The 20,446-nt window shown below is 35.1% G+C and overlaps 2 protein-coding genes across 5 annotated transcripts; one reads left to right on the top strand and one right to left on the bottom strand.

Annotated features, from left to right (window-relative positions):
* Positions 1–437: 437 nt before the first annotated feature.
* Positions 438–3,028, bottom strand: LOC136205902 (polyubiquitin-like). Its single transcript, XM_065996751.1, has 2 exons — positions 2,926–3,028; positions 438–2,056 (listed from the first exon to the last, which is right to left on the bottom strand). Exon 2 carries the CDS (start codon positions 2,054–2,056, stop codon positions 683–685), a length of 1,374 nt encoding a protein of 457 aa, XP_065852823.1. The 5' UTR covers positions 2,926–3,028; the 3' UTR covers positions 438–682.
* A 3,384-nt stretch (positions 3,029–6,412) lies between these two features.
* LOC136207026 (pentatricopeptide repeat-containing protein At1g62260, mitochondrial) lies at positions 6,413–20,119 on the top strand. Of its 4 annotated transcripts, XM_065998269.1 has the most exons (8): positions 6,413–6,575; positions 6,691–6,972; positions 7,681–9,952; positions 10,046–10,108; positions 10,373–10,468; positions 17,285–17,963; positions 18,145–18,176; positions 18,269–20,119. In XM_065998269.1, exon 3 carries the CDS (start codon positions 7,694–7,696, stop codon positions 9,665–9,667), a length of 1,974 nt encoding a protein of 657 aa, XP_065854341.1. In that variant the 5' UTR covers positions 6,413–6,575; positions 6,691–6,972; positions 7,681–7,693; the 3' UTR covers positions 9,668–9,952; positions 10,046–10,108; positions 10,373–10,468; positions 17,285–17,963; positions 18,145–18,176; positions 18,269–20,119. The 4 variants fall into 4 exon arrangements, with proteins under 4 accessions (XP_065854341.1, XP_065854340.1, XP_065854342.1 ...); XM_065998268.1 differs by lacking the exon at positions 17,285–17,963 and having other exon boundaries at positions 18,269–20,100; XM_065998270.1 differs by lacking the exons at positions 17,285–17,963; positions 18,145–18,176; positions 18,269–20,119 and adding an exon at positions 12,861–17,278.
* Positions 20,120–20,446: the final 327 nt, after the last annotated feature.

Raw genomic sequence — 20,446 nt, forward strand, 5'->3', positions numbered from 1 at the left:
ATTTAGTTTATATTTGTAGAGAAAAAGAAATTATTTCAAATGTCTCTAAATAGTTGATGTCACCAAAACTCAATTTTTTTTTTTTGGTCTCTCTAACACTATGACTTGACCCGAAATAAATTCTTAGATTCAAATACTTCGATTTAATAAGAATTTAAGTCATTCGTAATAACAGTTATATATATGAATAACCAGATTAACCTTTCAATCAATTATAATCGAACACATTAAACCATTGGCAACTGGAATAGCTAGTTGTGCACATCAAAACGGTTGTGAAAAATATAAAGCCTCATTTATTTGCGGATTATCACATTACCCGAATTTGATGCGGGCTCTTCTATTTGCAAATAATCACAATAACCGAATTTGATGCGCACAATTAACTATCTCGTTAGCAAACTTTGAACAATTTTTAGCTAAATGGAGGATCAGAATTATGTTTAAAAAGACTAAAACACAAATCATGCTCCAACAATCATTAAATCATATTCTTACATTGTCTTAGAGCTTTTTAACGCATTAAAATATGATGCAAAAGCACAATAATCACGTTTAAAATAGTTTGAGCAGCAGCTAACCATGAGAAAAACACACTAACATAGAAGATATATCATAAAGACAGAAACATACTCGAATAAGGACATGGCAGACGAATTGTAACAGATGCAATTGAACAAGCTTAAAACCCACCACGAAGACGGAGAACCAAGTGCAGAGTTGATTCCTTCTGGATGTTATAATCTGCTAATGTCCGTCCATCCTCCAATTGCTTCCCAGCGAAAATCAACCTCTGCTGATCGGGTGGGATTCCCTCCTTGTCCTGGATTTTAGCCTTCACATTGTCAATTGTATCTGAGCTCTCAACCTCCAAAGTTATGGTCTTTCCAGTAAGAGTTTTGACGAAAATCTGCATGCCACCTCGGAGACGGAGCACCAAGTGGAGTGTAGACTCTTTCTGAATGTTGTAGTCAGCCAAAGTACGACCATCTTCAAGTTGCTTTCCAGCAAATATAAGTCTCTGCTGATCAGGGGGAATGCCCTCCTTGTCTTGGATTTTGGCTTTCACATTATCAATGGTGTCGGAACTTTCAACTTCCAAGGTGATGGTCTTTCCAGTAAGGGTTTTCACAAAGATTTGCATCCCACCACGGAGACGGAGCACCAAATGAATGGTTGATTCCTTTTGGATATTATAGTCAGCAAGTGTCCGTCCATCCTCGAGTTGCTTTCCAGCGAAAATAAGCCTCTGCTGGTCCGGGGGAATGCCTTCCTTATCTTGGATCTTGGCTTTCACATTGTCAACAGTGTCTGAACTCTCAACCTCCAGCGTAATGGTCTTCCCTGTGAGAGTTTTGACAAAAATCTGCATACCACCTCGAAGCCGAAGAACCAAATGGAGGGTGGACTCTTTCTGAATATTGTAGTCAGCAAGTGTCCGTCCATCCTCTAGCTGCTTTCCGGCAAAGATGAGCCTCTGCTGGTCAGGTGGGATCCCTTCTTTATCTTGGATCTTGGCTTTCACATTGTCAATCGTGTCTGAACTCTCAACCTCCAGAGTAATGGTCTTCCCTGTGAGAGTTTTGACAAAAATCTGCATACCACCTCGAAGCCGAAGAACCAAATGGAGGGTGGACTCTTTCTGGATATTGTAGTCAGCAAGATTCCGTCCATCCTCTAGTTGCTTTCCGGCAAAGATGAGCCTCTGCTGGTCAGGTGGGATCCCTTCTTTATCTTGGATCTTGGCTTTCACATTGTCAATGGTGTCTGAACTCTCAACCTCCAGAGTAATGGTCTTCCCTGTGAGAGTTTTGACAAAAATCTGCATACCACCTCGGAGCCGAAGAACCAAATGGAGGGTGGACTCTTTCTGGATATTGTAGTCAGCAAGTGTCCGTCCATCCTCTAGTTGCTTTCCGGCAAAGATAAGCCTCTGCTGGTCAGGTGGGATGCCTTCTTTATCCTGTATCTTGGCTTTAACATTGTCAATTGTATCTGAACTTTCCACCTCAAGGGTGATTGTCTTCCCAGTGAGAGTTTTCACAAAGATCTGCATCTGTTCAGAGAAAAAACATATCAATTTAGAAAGACTAAAACAGGTGAATGTTATTACACACACAACATAAGAAAACATTGCAAACACAATGATAATAAGAACAATAATTATCAATTCAGTCCAAAAAAAAGAAAAAAGAACAATGATTATCAAAGTCAGAGTGTTTGTTTGGTAGAGAAAGCACCCACAAAATCCCCTTAAGCACATCAAATATAAAATCCCTTTAAACAACCAATTGTGGCATTCAGCAACAACCTAAAACCGTTAAAGAAAATACTATTTAAAGCACAAGTTTAAAGGATGATAACAAGAAAACCGAGATATCCTGATTATATATGATTTAAATGCAAACAAAAATCATATTATAAGCGTCAGAAATTGAAAGCCCTGTGATCAAGGGAATGATAAACTAGATCACACAGCCATTACTAAGAACTGAATAAAATTAAACAAACTTTAACCAAATCTCAAACCATCATCAATAGTAAATCGGACCCCAAGAAGTTAATCGCTGATGCAAAACCCTAAACTGAACAAAATTAAACAAAATTTAACCGAATCTCAAGCCATCATCAATACTAAATCGGACTCCAAGAAGTTAATCGCTGATGCAAAACCCTAATCCAATTTTGATTGATTCTACTGCAAATAATAACATAACAACAACAATAACAAAGGCAACCAATCAAATCAATCAAAATTGAGCAAACGAACGAACGGATCTACGATTATTCGTCTTCTTTAAAGAACATATGCCTAATTGACATGGTTATCACAATAAAAGCTCCATAAAATTACTACGATTACACCTAAAGAAAACAAAAGAAAGCAAAATCAAAGCAGATGATCGAAGCATATCAGATAAATACCTTGATAAGTTTGTAGAGCGCAAACGGACGATCTAGGTTTCTGTAGAATTAATTCCAATTTGAAAGAAGAAATTGAATTTGCAGGGTTTGAGTTAGAGCTTCTATTTATATTGAGAATCGCCTTTTAATTACAAAACTACCGATAAATAACCCAATAAGATCCCGCCACGTGTTTGTGAGCGCGTGTTTCCCGGTGTAGATTATATGGGTTAGTTCTTTTTCGGACTAATATTAGTATTTAAGTTGGGACGTGTCTTGGCCCATATATAATGGGCTGGATAGCCCATATAAATATTGGGCAAACTAAATCATTACTTTTTTTAAATATATTTTTAGAGACTAGGTTTTAGGGGTATAGGATATTTTTTAGGTTTAAAGATGGAGTTTTTTTTTTAAAATTAAAATATAATATATTCGATTTAATTTTAACTTTATAATTAATTAATCGAAAAATGCAAAGAGAAGTTTATAGAGAAATTCAATTTAAAAAAATATTATTAAATAATAATTTGAATTATTTCAAATTAAAGATTAAAATTTATAAATTATGAGTCTATGATATATTTTTAGCGTTTAAATTTATAAAATAGGGTCTAAATCTTTTTAATCAAGATATAAAAATATACTTTAACTATGATATATAGAAAATAGTGACATTAAAAATTAATTTTTTTTTCTAAAAAATAATTTTTATAGTATGAACTAAAGGTGCCCGCTATGGTTACTTTGTTTTTTACAAAGTACCGTTACTTGGTGTGGTTTTCACCATTGGATTCAAATAGGCCAACAATATAATAAAGTAAGGGATAAAATATAAAGGTACCGAATATATATCTTCATGAGCCTGCAATCTAGAAAAATGGATTAAAATTTTTCATTCTTACCAAATTAATCTTGTTGCTCCTCCCGTAACAAACATGCATGAACCCTTTTACAAAGTATGTGTCTAAATATCCTAAAATCTCGATAGTTAGTTTTCGTTCTTCGAGTCGAAAAACAACGTCGATGAAGATGTGTCGGTGCACTATTTCATGGTAACTTTTCACGAATTTTCCATTTATCACTCAAGGATAGAACTTTGCTTATATTTTTTTTAGGATTAATGAATCAAGTGATATTTTTGTTCCAATTTTTTTCTTTAATTCTCCTTTTCTTGCCATAATTTTGCACTTCCTATTAGTATTGATGATATAAGTCGGATCCTAGATATAAAAATAGAAAGAATCGCCTTACGCTATCAATTTTTTTTTTTATCATATGAATAAGATATATTTCGACATGTATATATTTAGCACAATCAGACATAAGACCTGCTCAAGCCCCAATAATAAAACTGCACATTTATATATTGTATATTTATAATGGACGTTTTATATAAAAATTATAATTAGTTATAAAAATTACAATTAAATCATACTATAACAACTAATTCTTGATATGTCACTATTTTTCATAAATTCTAAACCCCCATTCATAAATGTTAAACCTAAAAAAAGAATATCCTAGACCCCTAATTTATAAACTTCAATCTTTAAAATATATTAAAAATAATAATTTATTTAGTTTGATATAATTTAAATTATTACTTGTTATAACCGTAGATAAGTTTTTAAAACTGAATTTTTCTATTTATATTTTTACTTAAATCTATATAAATAGCCCTTACTTTTACAGTAAAATGGTACCTATGCAGGTCGTTGTGGCTTAGGCAAAAGGGACGCCTACTCAAAGTCAAGGGAGAGAGTGTTCAAAAGTTATATTTTTTTATAAAAAAAAAAGTATATAGAATACATTTCAACAGATGCGATGCGATGACAATAATTTTATGTCTAAACAATCACGGTATACATCCACGATCCAAGAGAAGGAGGACTCATAATTAACATTTTTATTAAAAATAATAATACAGAAAATGCTACTTTTAGAGCATGTTAATGTATAATGATTTATACAATGTCTTTTTATTAGTAACTGTATATTTAAAGCGAAATAAAATATTTTTCTTATATTAATGTAGGATTTTGCCCCAAAATGAGGTTTATAATAAAAATTATTCCTTATTAGGAGTCTAGTTAAACATTTTATCCACTGTGAGACTTGTTTAACTAGACTCGAAACCGGAAGCCTAGCTTCCGGTTTCAATTTGCAAAGAAACCGGAAGCTAGTCTTCAGGTTCCTTTATTTTTATTTATTTTTATTATAGGTTCCCGTTTCTGTTTTTAAAATATTTTTTTTAAACTTCAAAGAGTTGGTCTCCGCCTTTTCAAAAATTTTAACGTAAAATTTCAAAAAAGCCCCTATATATTTTTTAAACTTTTAATTTAACTTCAATATTTAATTATTCATTTTTAAATTCATTAATTAAATATTTTCTTACCAAATTAGTTAGTAGTAAATATCCAATTCGGTAAAAAATATTTTATTCTTTTAAATGTGAGTTTGAAATTATAATTTTGGCAGTTTAAATTACGGTTTTTACAGTTTCTTTATAATCATATTATAGTTAGAAATATGGTTTTTGCACTTCGAACATTTAACTGTCACTTCGAACAGGTTAAATTATAGTTTGAAATGGTTTGACTGTTATTTAACTGTTACTTTGAACATAATTATGGACGTCACCAAAAAATTACGGTTCAAAGTGACAGTTAAACCATTTCAAACTGTAATTTAAACTGTTCGAAATGACAATTAAATGTTCGAAGTGACAATTAAATTTTGAAGTACAAACTGTAATGTGACTATAAAGAAACTGTAAAAACTATAATTTATTTTTTTGATCAGCATAAAAATCGTAATTTAAACTGTCAAAATTATAATTTCAAACTCATATTTAAAATAATAAAACTTTTTTAACCGAATTAGATGTTTACTACTAACTAATTTGATAAGGAAATGTTTAAATAATGAATTTAAACATAAATAGTTAAAGGTTGAAGTTAAATTAAAAGTTTAAAAAATCTATTGAGACTTTTTTGAAATTTTATGTTAAAAATTTGAAAAGGCGGAAACAACCTTTTCAAAGTTGAAAAAAAAAATATTTTAAAAACACAAACCCGCACTTCCAATTTCTTAAATTTTATAATAAAAAAAATAAAAACAGAGAAACTGGAAGACTAGCTTCCGGTTTCTTTGCAAATTGAAACCGGAAGCTAGCCTTCTAATTTTGAGCCTAGTTAAACAAGTCTTACAGTGGGTAAAATGTTTAATTAGACTCCTAATAAAGAATAATTTTCATTGTAAGTCCCATTTTGGAGCAAAATCCGTTGATATATATGTTTTTATTAGATTTTTTTTCCCGATCAAATCATGAGGTAATCCTTGAAGGTCTGCACTAATGTTGCGGCATCTTTAAGATATGTCCACATCTTCACTAATCCACGTACTAGTTTCAAATAATTTTCTTTTGATTTTTTTATTTTATTTTTTTATCGTATTTATTTACTACTTCGCCCATCTACCTCCAAAATTTCGGGTTCCGCCTTGTACCTCTGGGCCAACCCTTGCCTAAGCCCAATTACTTTCCAATATGGTTTAGAGCAGCCAAGCAGCCTACCGGCGCATCGTCGCTGGGATGTTCGTGTGTTGTTGTCATCGTCTCTCTTCTCGCCGGCGCCTCCGTTGTTCACAACATCTATAAGCCTAACCTTGTAATGAATTTCAGTTGCTTTTACTTGTTATTTCACGATTTTATCCTGTAGTGTTGTTGCTTCATCATGCCTATGAAGTGTTTGATAAATTGTCTCAATGACCTTAATTTTGCAGATGCTACCTCCTGTTGTTGAAGACGGTGATGCGCCCAAGAAGAAGCAAACTGAACCTTGAAAGGAATAAACACAATCCCTTCTTATGCGACCTCAGACCTGCGTTTACGACTCACTGATATTCAGTTTACTTCTTGTTAATTCTTTAACTTCTTCTCAATTTTTGCTTCTCTTCTTCAGTTTCCTGTCCCTTGGGTATTAATCAGATTGAAAAATTACTAAGAATTAGCAATTTGCTCCTTCTCTTCAAAATTTCAGACAACTGAATTAAGGACTAACCGAGGTATGTTTATTGTTTCCTGATTCTTAATCACAGGTTTCTGATTTGCATTTTTAATTTACTACCTCTGAGCACATGTTTTTGTTTTGTGTTTCCTGTTTGTGTTTGTATTTCCTCTTCAATCATCATCTAGATCATCCATAAATGGAGGTGGATCTTTTTTTTTCCTTTTATTATGTGGATAAAGAATAGATGTACACTAGTATTTCTCTCCCTGATAAAATTAAATGCCTCAAATTGAGATCCAATAGTAGTAATAATTACATTACTGGAATGACTTGAAATATAACTAATCTGGCAAGGAACAGATTTTGAAAAAACATCCGTTTGTCAGATAAAAGAAATCAATAGTTGTTCCTTTTGCTTTGTGAATGCTTATTAGCATTTTACTCCATTCCAGTTTATGTTTAGATATAAATCTAAAATGAACATTGATGAGAGGATAAGTTCATAGAAGAAAATCATTCAAAAATAAACATTTGTTTTTTTTCATGGTTGATTTTATTTTATTTTTATGTTTTTATCTCTTCTTCTTTATGGGATGCTGAATTAGTGGTGCTCCTCAAGATATTGTTGTTATATTAATTTGGGTAAACTAAATATCAATGATCTAAATTATCTCTCCTTTATAACTACTAAAATTAAAATTGCAAAATGTTGGTGGTACAAAATTTCTCAATTTGTATTTCTAATAGTAATATCTTTGTCTAGGTGTATTAAAACAATGATCCGGCGATTGAATTTGGAGTTTATGAAATCATGCAATCGAAAACTTGGAACTAGATTGCAGCTTTTTGCAAGGGCGGAAAATCGCTGTTTCGTCTCCACTGCAACATCAAAGCGTTCTTTTCAAGACATGGAGTTGTATTCTCTCAACAAAAAGATTGTGCATTTCGCTAGAATCGGACAAATCAATGATGCAAGAACTCTCTTCGATAAGATGGAGCGAAGAAACACTGTCACATGGAATTCAATGATTACCAGCTATGTCAATCGAAGAGAGATAACCAAAGCCAGAAAACTGTTTGATGCAATGCCTCAGAGAGATGTTGTCTCGTGGAATTTGATGATTTCAGCATATGTATTATCGTGTCGTGGGAGGAAATTTGTAGAGGTGGGACGGTACTTGTTTGATCACATGCCTGAGAGGAGCTGCGTTTCTTGGAACACGATGATCAGCGGGTACTGTAAGAATGGGATGATGGAGGAGGCCTTGCAGCTTTTTAACTCTATGCCGGAGCGAAATTCTATCTCCTGCAATGCTATAGTTACTGGTTTCTTACAGAATGGCAATGTGCTTCGTGCAATTGAGTTTTTTGAGACAATGCCAGAGAGGAATGCTTCATCTCTAAATGTACTCGTGGCAGGTCTTATTCAGAATGGAGAACTTGATAAAGCTGCAAGAATTTCGCTTAAATATGGGGAAAACGATTCTGGGAAGCTGCTTGCTTATAATACTTTGATCGCTGGCTATGGTCAGAGAGGAAGGGTTAATGAGGCTCGAAGTCTTTTCGATCAGATTCCATTTTACGGTGACAAGGGAAGAGAGAGCGGTGGGAGGTTTGAGAGAAATTTAATGTCATGGAATACCATGATGATGTGCTATGTAAAGGCTGAGGATATTGTTTCTGCCAGAGAACTGTTCGATCAAATGACAGAACGAGATACTTTTTCGTGGAATACCATGATTAATGGTTACGTTCTCTCATCAAATATGGAGGAAGCCTTGAATCTTTTTTCTGAAATGCCAAATCCAGACACTGTTTCATGGAATTCAATGATCTCTGGGTATGCCCTAAAGGGTAATTTGGAATGTGCTCATGATTTCTTTCAGAGGATGCCTTGCAAGAACTTGATCTCATGGAATTCCATCATTGCTGCGTACGAAAAGAATGAGGATTATGAAGGGGCAGTTGAGCTCTTCATTAGGATGCAAATGGAAGGAGAGAAACCTGATCAACATACTTTATCTTCCCTTCTCGGCGTGTCATCTGGGATCGTCGATGTGCGCCTAGGCTTGCAGATTCACCAGTTGGTCATAAAGACAGTTATTCCGGATGTCCCTCTAAATAACGCTATCATTACCATGTATTCAAAATGCGGGGCAATAACAGTGGCACGTTCCATTTTTTATGAAATGGGAAGTCATAAAGAAGTAAGATCTTGGAATGCAATGATAGGAGGATATGCATCTCATGGTTACGCTACCGAGGCTTTTGAACTCTTCAAATTGATGAGAAGTTTCAATGTACGGCCTACATATATAACCTTTATATCAGTTTTGAATGCCTGTTCTAATGTAGGACTAGTTGATGAAGCTTGTCAGCTATTTAAATCCATGGCTGAATATGGTATTAAGCCAGGGATTGAACACTTCGCATCCCTTGTAGACAATTTGGGTCGGCATGGACAGCTTGAAGATGCCTTAAATTTAATCAATAGCATGCCAGTTGAGCCTGATAAGACTGTTTGGGGCGCATTACTGAATGCTTCAAGGGTCCATAACAATTTAGAGATGGCTCAAGTTGCTGCTAAAGCATTGATGAGAATTGAACCCGACAGTTCAGTTCCATATGTCTTGTTATACAACATGTACGTTGATGTCGGACAATGGGAAAATGCATCAAACATAAGAACAATGATGGAAAAGAATAATATCAAGAAGGAAGCAGCATTAAGTTGGGTAGGTTCCTCCTAGTGATAACTGAAATACACAAATTCAGCATGAGCAGTCCGAATTATTGGTCACTTTTTGAGACGGTATCTTCCAGGCTTGTTCATCGTTTGAAGAGGGTTATCTTCCACCAGTTAATTCTCTGGTTTTATTATGGACCAATGCTCTATTTTCAGCCTTCTTCATGTTGCTATCCATTCAGTGCATAATATAGTTGTCTGCGGAATATTGTCTAGGAGCTTCTTGCTCGGCTTATTTGTTGTCTTCTTCTATTTTATCTAGATTGATGCAGCAGAGCACATATCACAGGTAGTATCATATGAATAAAGATTGCTTGCTTCCCCCTCTTTATTCATCACTATACTAATTAAATATAGCTTTATTTGGTTACTTGTTCTGTAGATCAATGAAGAAGCATGTCCTCACTTTGTAAGATTGTATAAAACTATTATACATCCGGGTCAGGTACCTCTGTCTTCTTAATGTTTATATTTTAAACTTTTTCCTTGCATTTTGTATGAACTTATCAATTCTTAGAGAAGAAAAATTGTATTAGTGGTGTAAATTTATTGATAGGAAGTGTCTAATGCATTAAAGAGACGAAGAGAGCGATAGCAATAATCTAATAATAATTAACAAGTTCCATCTTTGGCTCTGAATTCTCATAGTTTTGATTCTTTTTCTTTTTTAATTTATTAAATCATCTTATGGATTGTTAAAATTATACAGATCCAAAAGCTGCAAGCTGCTCTTCATAGCTTACCAATGTTACCATAGGAAACCATGAAGCACCATGGCTGGCAACGTCCTATCCACCCATGACAGGTAAATTCGTTTTTTCCTCTGCTTTCTCTTGCAGTGTCTCTGAAATCCGAGCAATTCATGCAGGTAGTTTTCTGCAAGAGATTGATTGAAATGAATGAATACTCATGTATTGAAATCCTAAATGTTAAATTTAGGCCCCATTTGATTGCTGGAAAATATTGTGCAGTAAAATATTTTTCTGATTTTCTGGTGTTAGTTTGCTTAGGAAAATAAGTCAATGAAAATTTTTAGGTTGGTGAACAGCAAAATTTATGAAGAAAGTGAGGAAAATGTTTTACACTTTTGAGAGTAAAATATTTTCCTAAGCTTTTGGAATACTACCCCATTCCTTTTGACCCTTTTAAAAATAGTAGCTACCCACCACTTCTTCTCGTTTTTCAGTGTTGTCAAACACTGGAAAATATTTTATGTTCCGCACAAAATTTTCATTGTTCAATTGCAGATAGTGGGAATGGCAGTTTATAGGCTAGGCTTAAACAACCATGCTATTATAATAGCTATAATGGATGTAGGACAAGATTTTAATTGCTAAACAAATTGAGTACATTGGAAAGTCTGTCTATTCAACTATGTTTTAAGGCATAAGGCTCAATTTAGCCCTTAAACTATGCAATCAAAATCAATTGGATCCCCATTCTTTTAAAATAGCCAATCAAGCCCCTACCCTATTTTTAAATGGACAATCAACCCCCTCTAGTAAACACCGTTAACATCTCAGTTACTGCACTCTGTCATTTTGTGGGTTTGATGTTACCCTTCACATCCATATAGCTTCAAACTTATTAATCAATTCTCCGATAATCATCAAGTTTAAAAATGAGTATCTAGTGCCCATGAATTCCCATTTGCAGCTTCTTCAGTCAATCCTTTCAAACAAAACCCAGATCAGTAAATCAAACTAAATCACAATTTGAGGACCATTTTGATGACTTTTGCTATTGCAATGAAGAATAAAGAAAATGGGGGAAATTCGATTGCAAACTAAAGGAGAGAAGAGTTCAAACAGAGATTATAAAATCAAAGAAAGTGAAGAGAGCAATAAATTTTAATTGATTTGATCTTGTAGAGAACGAAGTTGAAGTCAACGTCTATACAGGGTGATTATGCTGTCATGACGTAGAGTAGGAATTAAAGGCGGATTATGAGATATTATTTAGATAGTTATTTGTCTTGTTTTATTGCCTTAATAGTTGTTATTACCTATTAGGAGTTTATTATAACAGCTGTGTGATTTGTAACTGCTGCCACGTCAGCACCAGTTTTTCCTATTTAGTCTCTTCCTTAGCAGTGTATGGATATCAGATGAATATTAAGAAATCATACTTTCTCTTTCCTTCTTGCTCTCTTCTCCAAACTCTGTGATTCTCTCCCTATCTCTCTATTTCTTCTTCTTCTCTATTCTTATCTTCCCTAAACTCTATTCTGCCCTAATTACTTCTGTCAGAAATCCCTAATCGTGACATTGATTACGTTTGGAGCCCTGTGACTGCTGGTTAATAAGTTTGAAGCTATGGACGTGAACAGTAATATCAAACCCAAAAAAGCTTCCTAGGTAGACTCATTGCGAAAAAGCTTGAGGTAAGGAAAATGAAAAAGTGCAGTAATCTATGAAGCACGGACTCTTCCCCGGGGTCGCCGTGGCCGAGTCGGACTCGCCGGACTCGGGGACACGGCGGGACACGGCCGGAAAATGGGACACGGATGGGGACACGGATGGGGACACGGCGGAACACGGGGGGACACGGCTAGGGTAAAAAAAAGTTAAAAATTAGGGTTTTTTTTAAAATTTTTTTATAAAATTTAAGGATCAATTATGCAATTTGTCAAAAATCCTAAATTATAATCTCTATCGCACGAATTAGAATTAGGTCTTCTCTCCTTCCTGCGCAAATCGCGATTTCAACCCCTGTGCTGCGTACATCGCAGTTCTCCTAACATCACGATTTCGTTTTTGTTTGGGAATAATCAGAAACAATTTCTTCTCTCCTGGGTTCTTCCTTCTCATGCGCTGCTATTCTTCTCCTGGGTTCTTCTCCTAACATCACGATTCCGATTTGTGATTTAACATGTTTTTTATATATTTTTATATCTAATATATATATAATTAATTATATAAAATTTGCCGTGTCCCCGCCGCACCCGTGTCTCATATTTTCTAAAAATGCCGTTTGCCGTGTCCGCACCCGCGTCCGCACCCGTGTCCGTGCTTCATAGGCAGTAATTATTGAGAGGTAACTGTGTTTACTAGAGGGGCTTGATTGGCTATGGGCTTAGTAATAAGCTGCAATTATCATTCAGCCGATCTTAAACTCATGTATGAATTTGAATCAAGGTGTTGGTTTTCTCTGTAACGATACATGTTTTCATCACATTTGGTGCTTTCTGCTTTCAGAGGATGCTGTTCTTGGTTTGAATTACTACTTGTAATAGGAACTGTCTCGCCCTTCAAGAACCAGTCCAAGTTCCTGAAATAAGGTAGAAAATTAGGCCTACGGTTATTCGAGCAACGAACCACATTTTTGTAGATGTAGCGATTTCAGACTCCTTTGACAACAGATACAACAATAGTCCATTTTCTGTTAATTTTGTGTTGTATTTAACCTGAGCTCAATTAGTGGCTATGTGGAATCAAACGTCACTGCTAATATTGCACGGTTTTAGAGTGGAAATCTGTTCACTCCCAATAACTATAGGCTAAATTTATGTTTAGACATGAAACCAAATTAACACGAAATTGACTGCTATTAATGGAGTCTAAAATTACTCCATCAACAAAACATTGCACGGTTTCATACAACATATAAAACCGTGCAATGTTAGCACTAACATGTTGTAAATAAAGCAATTTCAGACTCTACTAATGGCCTATGTTGCCCGGACACGGACACGCGACACGGTATCCGACACGGACACGGACACGGGAAACGTCATTTCTATAAAACACAGGACACGGATACGTGGGGGATACGTGTAAATAATAAAAATATTGGGGCACATTTATAAATATTAAAAATATATTTTTATATATGATTTTTTATAATATAACTAAATAAATACATATAAACGAAATTATAAAACTCTTAACTAAACATAATTAAAGCTTTCCTCCTTAACACTAAAAACCTATTTCTCCAATGTTTTCATTTCTATCTTCAGCAACAAGTAGGGATTCTAGCTCTGGTTCATCTAAAGTGAGTTCAGCAAACTCAAGAACACCTACATCATCCATACTTCCAAATTCATCTCCACCAACATCCCACATTTTTGTCTTTTCACTTTGATATTCATCATTGCTCCTTGATAAAAGGCGAAGATTATTGTGGATATATACCAAATCTTGTGCACGTTGTGGGGTTAATTTATTCCTTCTAAATGAATGAATAAATGAGTAAGTGCTCCAATTTCTTTCAGAACAGGATGAAGAACTAGGTTGTCCAAGCAATTTAAAAGCCAACTTTTGAAGTAAAGGGGCGTTTGAACCAAAACATGCCCACCAACGTCTAGGATCTTGATCATATCTGCTAGAAATAGAATCTGGATCATTAAATGAGCCAGTCTTAAGAGAAAAGTTAGCAAACTCATCGTTGGCTTTCTTTCTTTCATCACCATTAGCAAAGATTCTGCGAAAACATTTGAGTCTTTCTGTTGAAACTTCAGGATCCACATGAGGAGCCATTCTACCTTCTCCCTCTTCAAGCCATTTTTCACTATAGTACCTTGAAAAAATAAAATTTCAAAAAGATAAGAAAACGACATGTAACAAGGAAAAACTAAATATGAGAATTAATTTAGAAAATCACCTTGGATTTAGTGAGTGAGCCAAACAATGGAGGGGAGTATTATTCTTTGTCCAACGATCAATAAGGATAGAATGAACCTTATCATAGAAACTAGAAAAATTGTTGAGTCGCTTCTGTTCATGCTCAAAAATAATCTTCTTGACTTTTTCAATCATGGAATCCCACATCTCGTAAACTAAGTGAAGACATGGTTTGTTTGTATCACAAACTCTAATCATGTCATACATAGGTCCAGTGAAAGCAACTATATAATTAAGTTTTTCCCACCAATCATCCTCCAACACTTTCTCACGAACAAATTTAGCTTTCTCTTGATCATCGTCTCGATATTGTGCCCATTCATCACTTAAAACCATAAACTCTAAAGCACGTCTTATAAGTTTAAATCTTTTAAGCATGACAATAATAGAAGCAAATCGAGTATCAGCAACTGCAAGTAACCTCAAAGAGCTAAACTTATTAAACATAGCCAATCTCATAGAATGATTCATTATGAAATTCTTAATCTGTATAGCATCTCCATGAATCACTGTTATCCAATGACACTCTTCATATGTATCTTGATTAATTTCCACATTTTTTGCAGCACATATATTCTTTAAAGCAAGATTTAGTGTATGCACAACACATGGAGTCCAATAGATATGCGGAAACATACCTTCAATGATTTCCCCGGCACCTTTACAATTTCTGGCATTATCAGTTATGACTTGCACCACTTTCTCATGACCAACCTCATTAATAACTTCTTTCAAAATATCAGAAATGAATTTTTTATCTTTCACTTCACCCGAGCAATCCACAGATTTATAAAACATTGGACTAGATTCAGTAACAACCATTACATTAATTAATGGTCTCCTTTGTGGATCACTCCATCCATCACTCACAATGCTAACACCCTTCTCAGACCAAGTACTTTTGATAGAGAGTAGTTGTCTATCTATATTTGCCTTCTCTTGTTGAAGCAAGGTGGTTCTCAATTTATTGTAACTTGGGGGTACATATCCACCCAAACTATGATTAGCAGCCATAGTTATTAAAGGCGCATGGCGCACTAAGGCGCAAAGGGTCCTGGAGCCTTGGCGCATGGCGATGGCGCGCGCCATAGCGAGACAAGGCGCACCGACAAAAATAAAAATTATAAAACTATAAAACTAACATAAAAATGCAATGAATACTAAATCATGAAAATATCTTAAGCATAAATAAATTTAAAATGCAAAATAAACCCCATATTAGCAAACTTTAAAGTTGAATACTAATTCCTAAGTTCTACTCCTAATCAAAACTCTCCAAATCCATCACTCCTCATCATCACTATCACACTCCTCATCTAAAGCGTCATCATCAAACTGATCCTCTTCATCCTCATCAACAAACTCAGTTTCTTCTTCCTCCTCATCTCGAACAACTACATGGGCTTTTCCTCGATCCTTGGAAGATGATACTTTAGCCTTTTTTCCTACTCTTCTAGTGTTATATGCAATCTCTTCAACTCCAGCAGCCTTACCAACTAAACCCCATGTTAGAGTTTCATCTTCAACTCTTCATGACTCTGTCTCTTCGTCTTCTAATTAGTTTAAAACGTATAATCTCTCTCCTCTTTAATACTTTTTGTTAATAGAACATGTGCTTCATCCCAGATATATAAAAAAACTGCCCATAACTGCCTCTAACTGCCAAGGCGCGCCTTGGTGCGCCTTTGGCAATTGCATTTGGCGCAAAATGGCGCACCAGGCGCGCGCCATGGCGATTGCGCCTCGCCATGGGGCTGCCATGGCGCTAAGGCCTGCGCCTGGTGCGCCATGCGCCATAGGCGCGCCTCAGGCGCGCCTTTAATAACTATGTTAGCAGCAAACATGTAAGAACTATAATAATTAGGATTTCTTGCCAAATTAAATGGCAAACCTGCTGTATAGAACATTCTTGCAATCTGGGCATCTAATTCAGCTCTAGTTTGCAAGTCAAAAGCTTTTGCAAGTGGAGAATCATCAACCCGTTTTCTCTTTATAGCATCAGACACGTTTTGATTAGATAAATATGAAGGGCTTGAAGACATACCAAGGTTAGAGGGAGGCAAAGGAACTTTCTTATGTTGAGCATTCAAAACTGCATTTGCTGCTTCTTGTTCCACTTTTCGCATTTCAAATATATGTTCAGCTTTAACAGCCCTATAATACCCAATCCCTTGATTAGAAATCTTCAACAGATGAGCTCTTATTCTAGTATAGGAGCCTTGCTTTTCTTCCCCACAAAAATTGCATATCCATCTGCAATTGCCCCCTCCTCCTAATTTCCCAATTTTTTTAACATATTTCCACAGAGCATGTTTATCTTGATCCTTTGCATTTGATTCATCAGTACTACTCCCGATAGGTTGGCTAGAATTCGAACTTCCTGATCCTGCGCCTTCTGAATCCATAATTCAATCTCCAAGCAAAACAGAGAAAGAGATGAGAAACGCAAGAATAGAGAAGAACTAATGTGAATGAATTGTGAAAGATTGTTAGCAGCCCTATTTATATAGATTGATGGAGAAGTTTGAGAGTTTTTTGCATTAATGGCTTTAAATTAGAATCGATAAGTTTTTGGCTTACCAGGGAATAAGAATCGATAAGTTTCTGTATTACCAGGGAATTAGAATCGATAAGTTTTTGGCTTACCAGGGAATAAGAAACTTTCTGATTCTTCAAATACCTGTGGAATAACAATCGATCGATCGGAGTTTATACAGCAGCGAAGCAAATCGGAGGTTTTTTTCTCCGGGACACGCGTATCCGTGAAGGATACGCGTGTCCAATTTTTCCAATTTACGGAAACGGCCCCGACACGGTGTCCCTGGCGTGTCCGGCCGTTTCCGTGTCGGAACCGTATCCGACACCGGATACGTTAGGGTTCAGGCGTGTCCGTGCTTCAGAGCTAATGGCAGACCCAAATGAAGTTCATTTTCCGTTAATTTTGTCCTGTTTAGCGCCCACGTGGAACCAAATGTTAATAAAGTATTCTATTTCAGCTATGAAGCACGGACACGGGTGCGGACATGGCAAACGACATTTTTAGAAAATATGAGACACGGGTGCGGCGGGGACACGGCAAATTTTATATAATTAATTATATATATATTAGATATAAAAATATATAAAAAACATGTTAAATCACAAATCGGAATCATGATGTTAGGAGAAGAACCCAGGAGAAGAATCGCAGCGCATGAGAAGGAAGAACCCAGGAGAGAAGAAATTGTTTCTGATTATTCCCAAACAAAAACGAAATCGTGATGTTAGGAGAATTGCGATGTACGCAGCACAGGGGTTGAAATCGCGATTTGCGCAGGAAGGAGAGAAGACCTAATTCTAATTCGTGCGATAGAGATTATAATTTAGGATTTTTGACAAATTGCATAATTGATCCTTAAATTTTATAAAAAAAATTTAAAAAAAAACCCTAATTTTTAACTTTTTTTTACCCTAGCCGTGTCCCCCCGTGTCCCGCCGTGTCCCCATCCGTGTCCCATTTTCCGGCCGTGTCCCGCCGTGTCCCCGCCGAGTCCCCGAGTCCGGCGAGTCCGACTCGGCCACGGCGACCCCGGGGAAGAGTCCGTGCTTCATAGTATTTCAGGTACTGTGGTTGATACACAAAAGTGCCATCAGAGAGAATTTGACTTCTACTTGAACAGCCATGCGTCCATTAAGGTAACTGGCACTCCAATCTTAACAGAAAATGTGTTGTAGGATGAGAATGATTTCGGTGTAGATGTTTTACAAATGCTCACGGATAGTTTTTGCTACACGTAATACACTTTCTCGCACCGGTTGTGTTTTCTTGTCATATATTTTGTTTCACACTTGTTCTAATAATTGGCATATCCTTCAGGTATGTGAGGTGCACCCTGTCTGTTTCCACAGGTATGGCGAAATCATGTTTCTGTTCTTTCCCCTCTTTGGCTTGCTTGTTACGAAAATGGCGTCGATTGTTAAATATTTCAAAATTTATGCAGTACCACCTGCTTAGCGTGCCCATCTAGCAGCCTTTCGGGGCCGTTATTTCAAGGGGCAGTCGAAATGCAAAGTCGGGTTGGGAGGAACAGGGAGATACACCCATGGCTTAGCTATGAAGCAAAACAGGCATGTTCATAGATGCTGTTAGTGGATTATATTACTTAATATATTCTTTTTTGCTTCATTCTCTATATAATAATCTTATCCAACTTCTATTTCAGCTAGACCTGGCAATTTCGTGTTTGAGTCGTATCATTTTCGGGTTCGTGTTAAAAAGAGTACACTCAAACCCAATCCAAAAACTTTTGTGTCACAATCGTGTTAACATGTTCGGGTTAGTGTCAATTTCGTGTCGTGTTTTCAGGTTACATATAAAAGATATGATACTATTTTGAAATATTTTGTCATTTTTAGATTAGTATGTTAACACTAACCATAAAAAAGTCCAGTAATATCATGTTAGGTGGTCATGTAATGTGCTTATAACAATTTATAACAATTTAGGAGGTTTGAATCGTATTTGCATGTAATAATTATAATTTTATTATCTTTATTAATAAAGTGCATATAAAAATACGAGAGAATATCACAATAATTTTAAATATTCGTGTCATTTTCGGGTTAAGATATCAACCCTAACCCAACCCGAAAATTTGCGTGTTAGTTTCGTGTCTTTCCAGAAATGATACATTACCTAATAAACTAAACCCAAACACTGAAATTGCGTGTCGATTTCGTATCGTGTAATCGGGTTGTGTGTACTTTTACCACCTCTAATTTCAGCTACCAGAGTTAGAAATTGGAATGTTGCAAAAAATGCTTCGAATAATGTCTGAACTTGGCTTAAAAAATCAATTGGTCCAGTATGTCATTAGCCGGGTAAATTACACCCATGACCACTAAACTTTACTCATTTTCATGTTATGACCACTAAACTTTGAAACATAACATAAAAGTCACTCAAATATACACTTTCTAAAATTGTGAACACTAAACTTCAATCAACCCCTTAAAATGATTGCCGATGATCTAAAAATAAAATTTTTAAGAGATGATGATATTCTAATCAACTTTAATTCTTCTAAAATTTTGTTTTGTGATTGTTTGGTTAGGAGGGAGAAAGTGAATTTTTAAAGAGAGAGCTCCATAAATGGTGATTTTGGGAAAAAAAACTGTGGTTTCATGGTAAATGTCGTTTTAAGCAACTTTAATTCTTGAAAGTTTCCATTTTGAGGCTGTTAACGGTCATTTTGAGGTGTTAGTAATTTTAGTGGCCATATTGTTAGAAAATGTAAAGTTGAGTGGTTTTTATATTACGTTTTGAAGTTTAGTGGCTATATCATGAAAATAAATAAAGTGCAGTGTATATAATATTTAAAAATGTAAAGTTGAGTGACTTTTATGTTGTTTGAAGTTTATTGGTCATACCGTAAAAATGAATAAAATTCAGTGGTCATGAGTGTAATTTATCCGTCATTAGCCTACTGAACTTGTTTAAAGTGACATCATTAACTCTCTAGATCAATGTGGCAAAGAATGAGAAAATTTGGACAGATTGAATTGTATGTCTCGTTAATCAAGTTCAATTGGTTATTTGTAAGTTCAGGTGGTCAACAAGTCACTTTATAAATATAGATAACTAATAGATTATATTAAGAAAGTTAAAGATTATCGTGTAAATTTAAGAGTTGAATCGGTTTTTGGGATCCAGTTTAGGAGACCATGATTTGTTACGTGTTTATTTATTGGCCTAATACATATATTGCTCAAAATTTCAACTGTCTTGTTCAGTTACATTTAATTTTTTATTTTTCAATAGAATTTATTGGATATAAAAAGTGGAAAACATTTTCCGCCAAGTATCAAAAAGAAAATACCAAATAGATAAATAATTAGGAATTTTGAAATTTCACGGGGCAGTTGAAATTTTGGATTAAGAATAAGAGGTTATTAAAGTAATCAGATAAAAATATGGGATCATTTTGGAACTTTTGAAGTTTAGGGACAATTGGTGTTTTGGATCAAGTACATGTATAGATGATGTATTAAGTGTAATTTATTTATTGGATAAATAATTTATCAGTCTTAATATTTTTAATTAACATGTTGTTTAGTCCTTATATTTTTAAAAATACATTATGAGATCCTTAACGTTTATCACCATCAACGATTTAGTC

Source organism: Euphorbia lathyris, chromosome 9 (assembly GCF_963576675.1).
Source record: "Euphorbia lathyris chromosome 9, ddEupLath1.1, whole genome shotgun sequence".
Taxonomy (NCBI): Eukaryota; Viridiplantae; Streptophyta; class Magnoliopsida; order Malpighiales; family Euphorbiaceae; genus Euphorbia; species Euphorbia lathyris.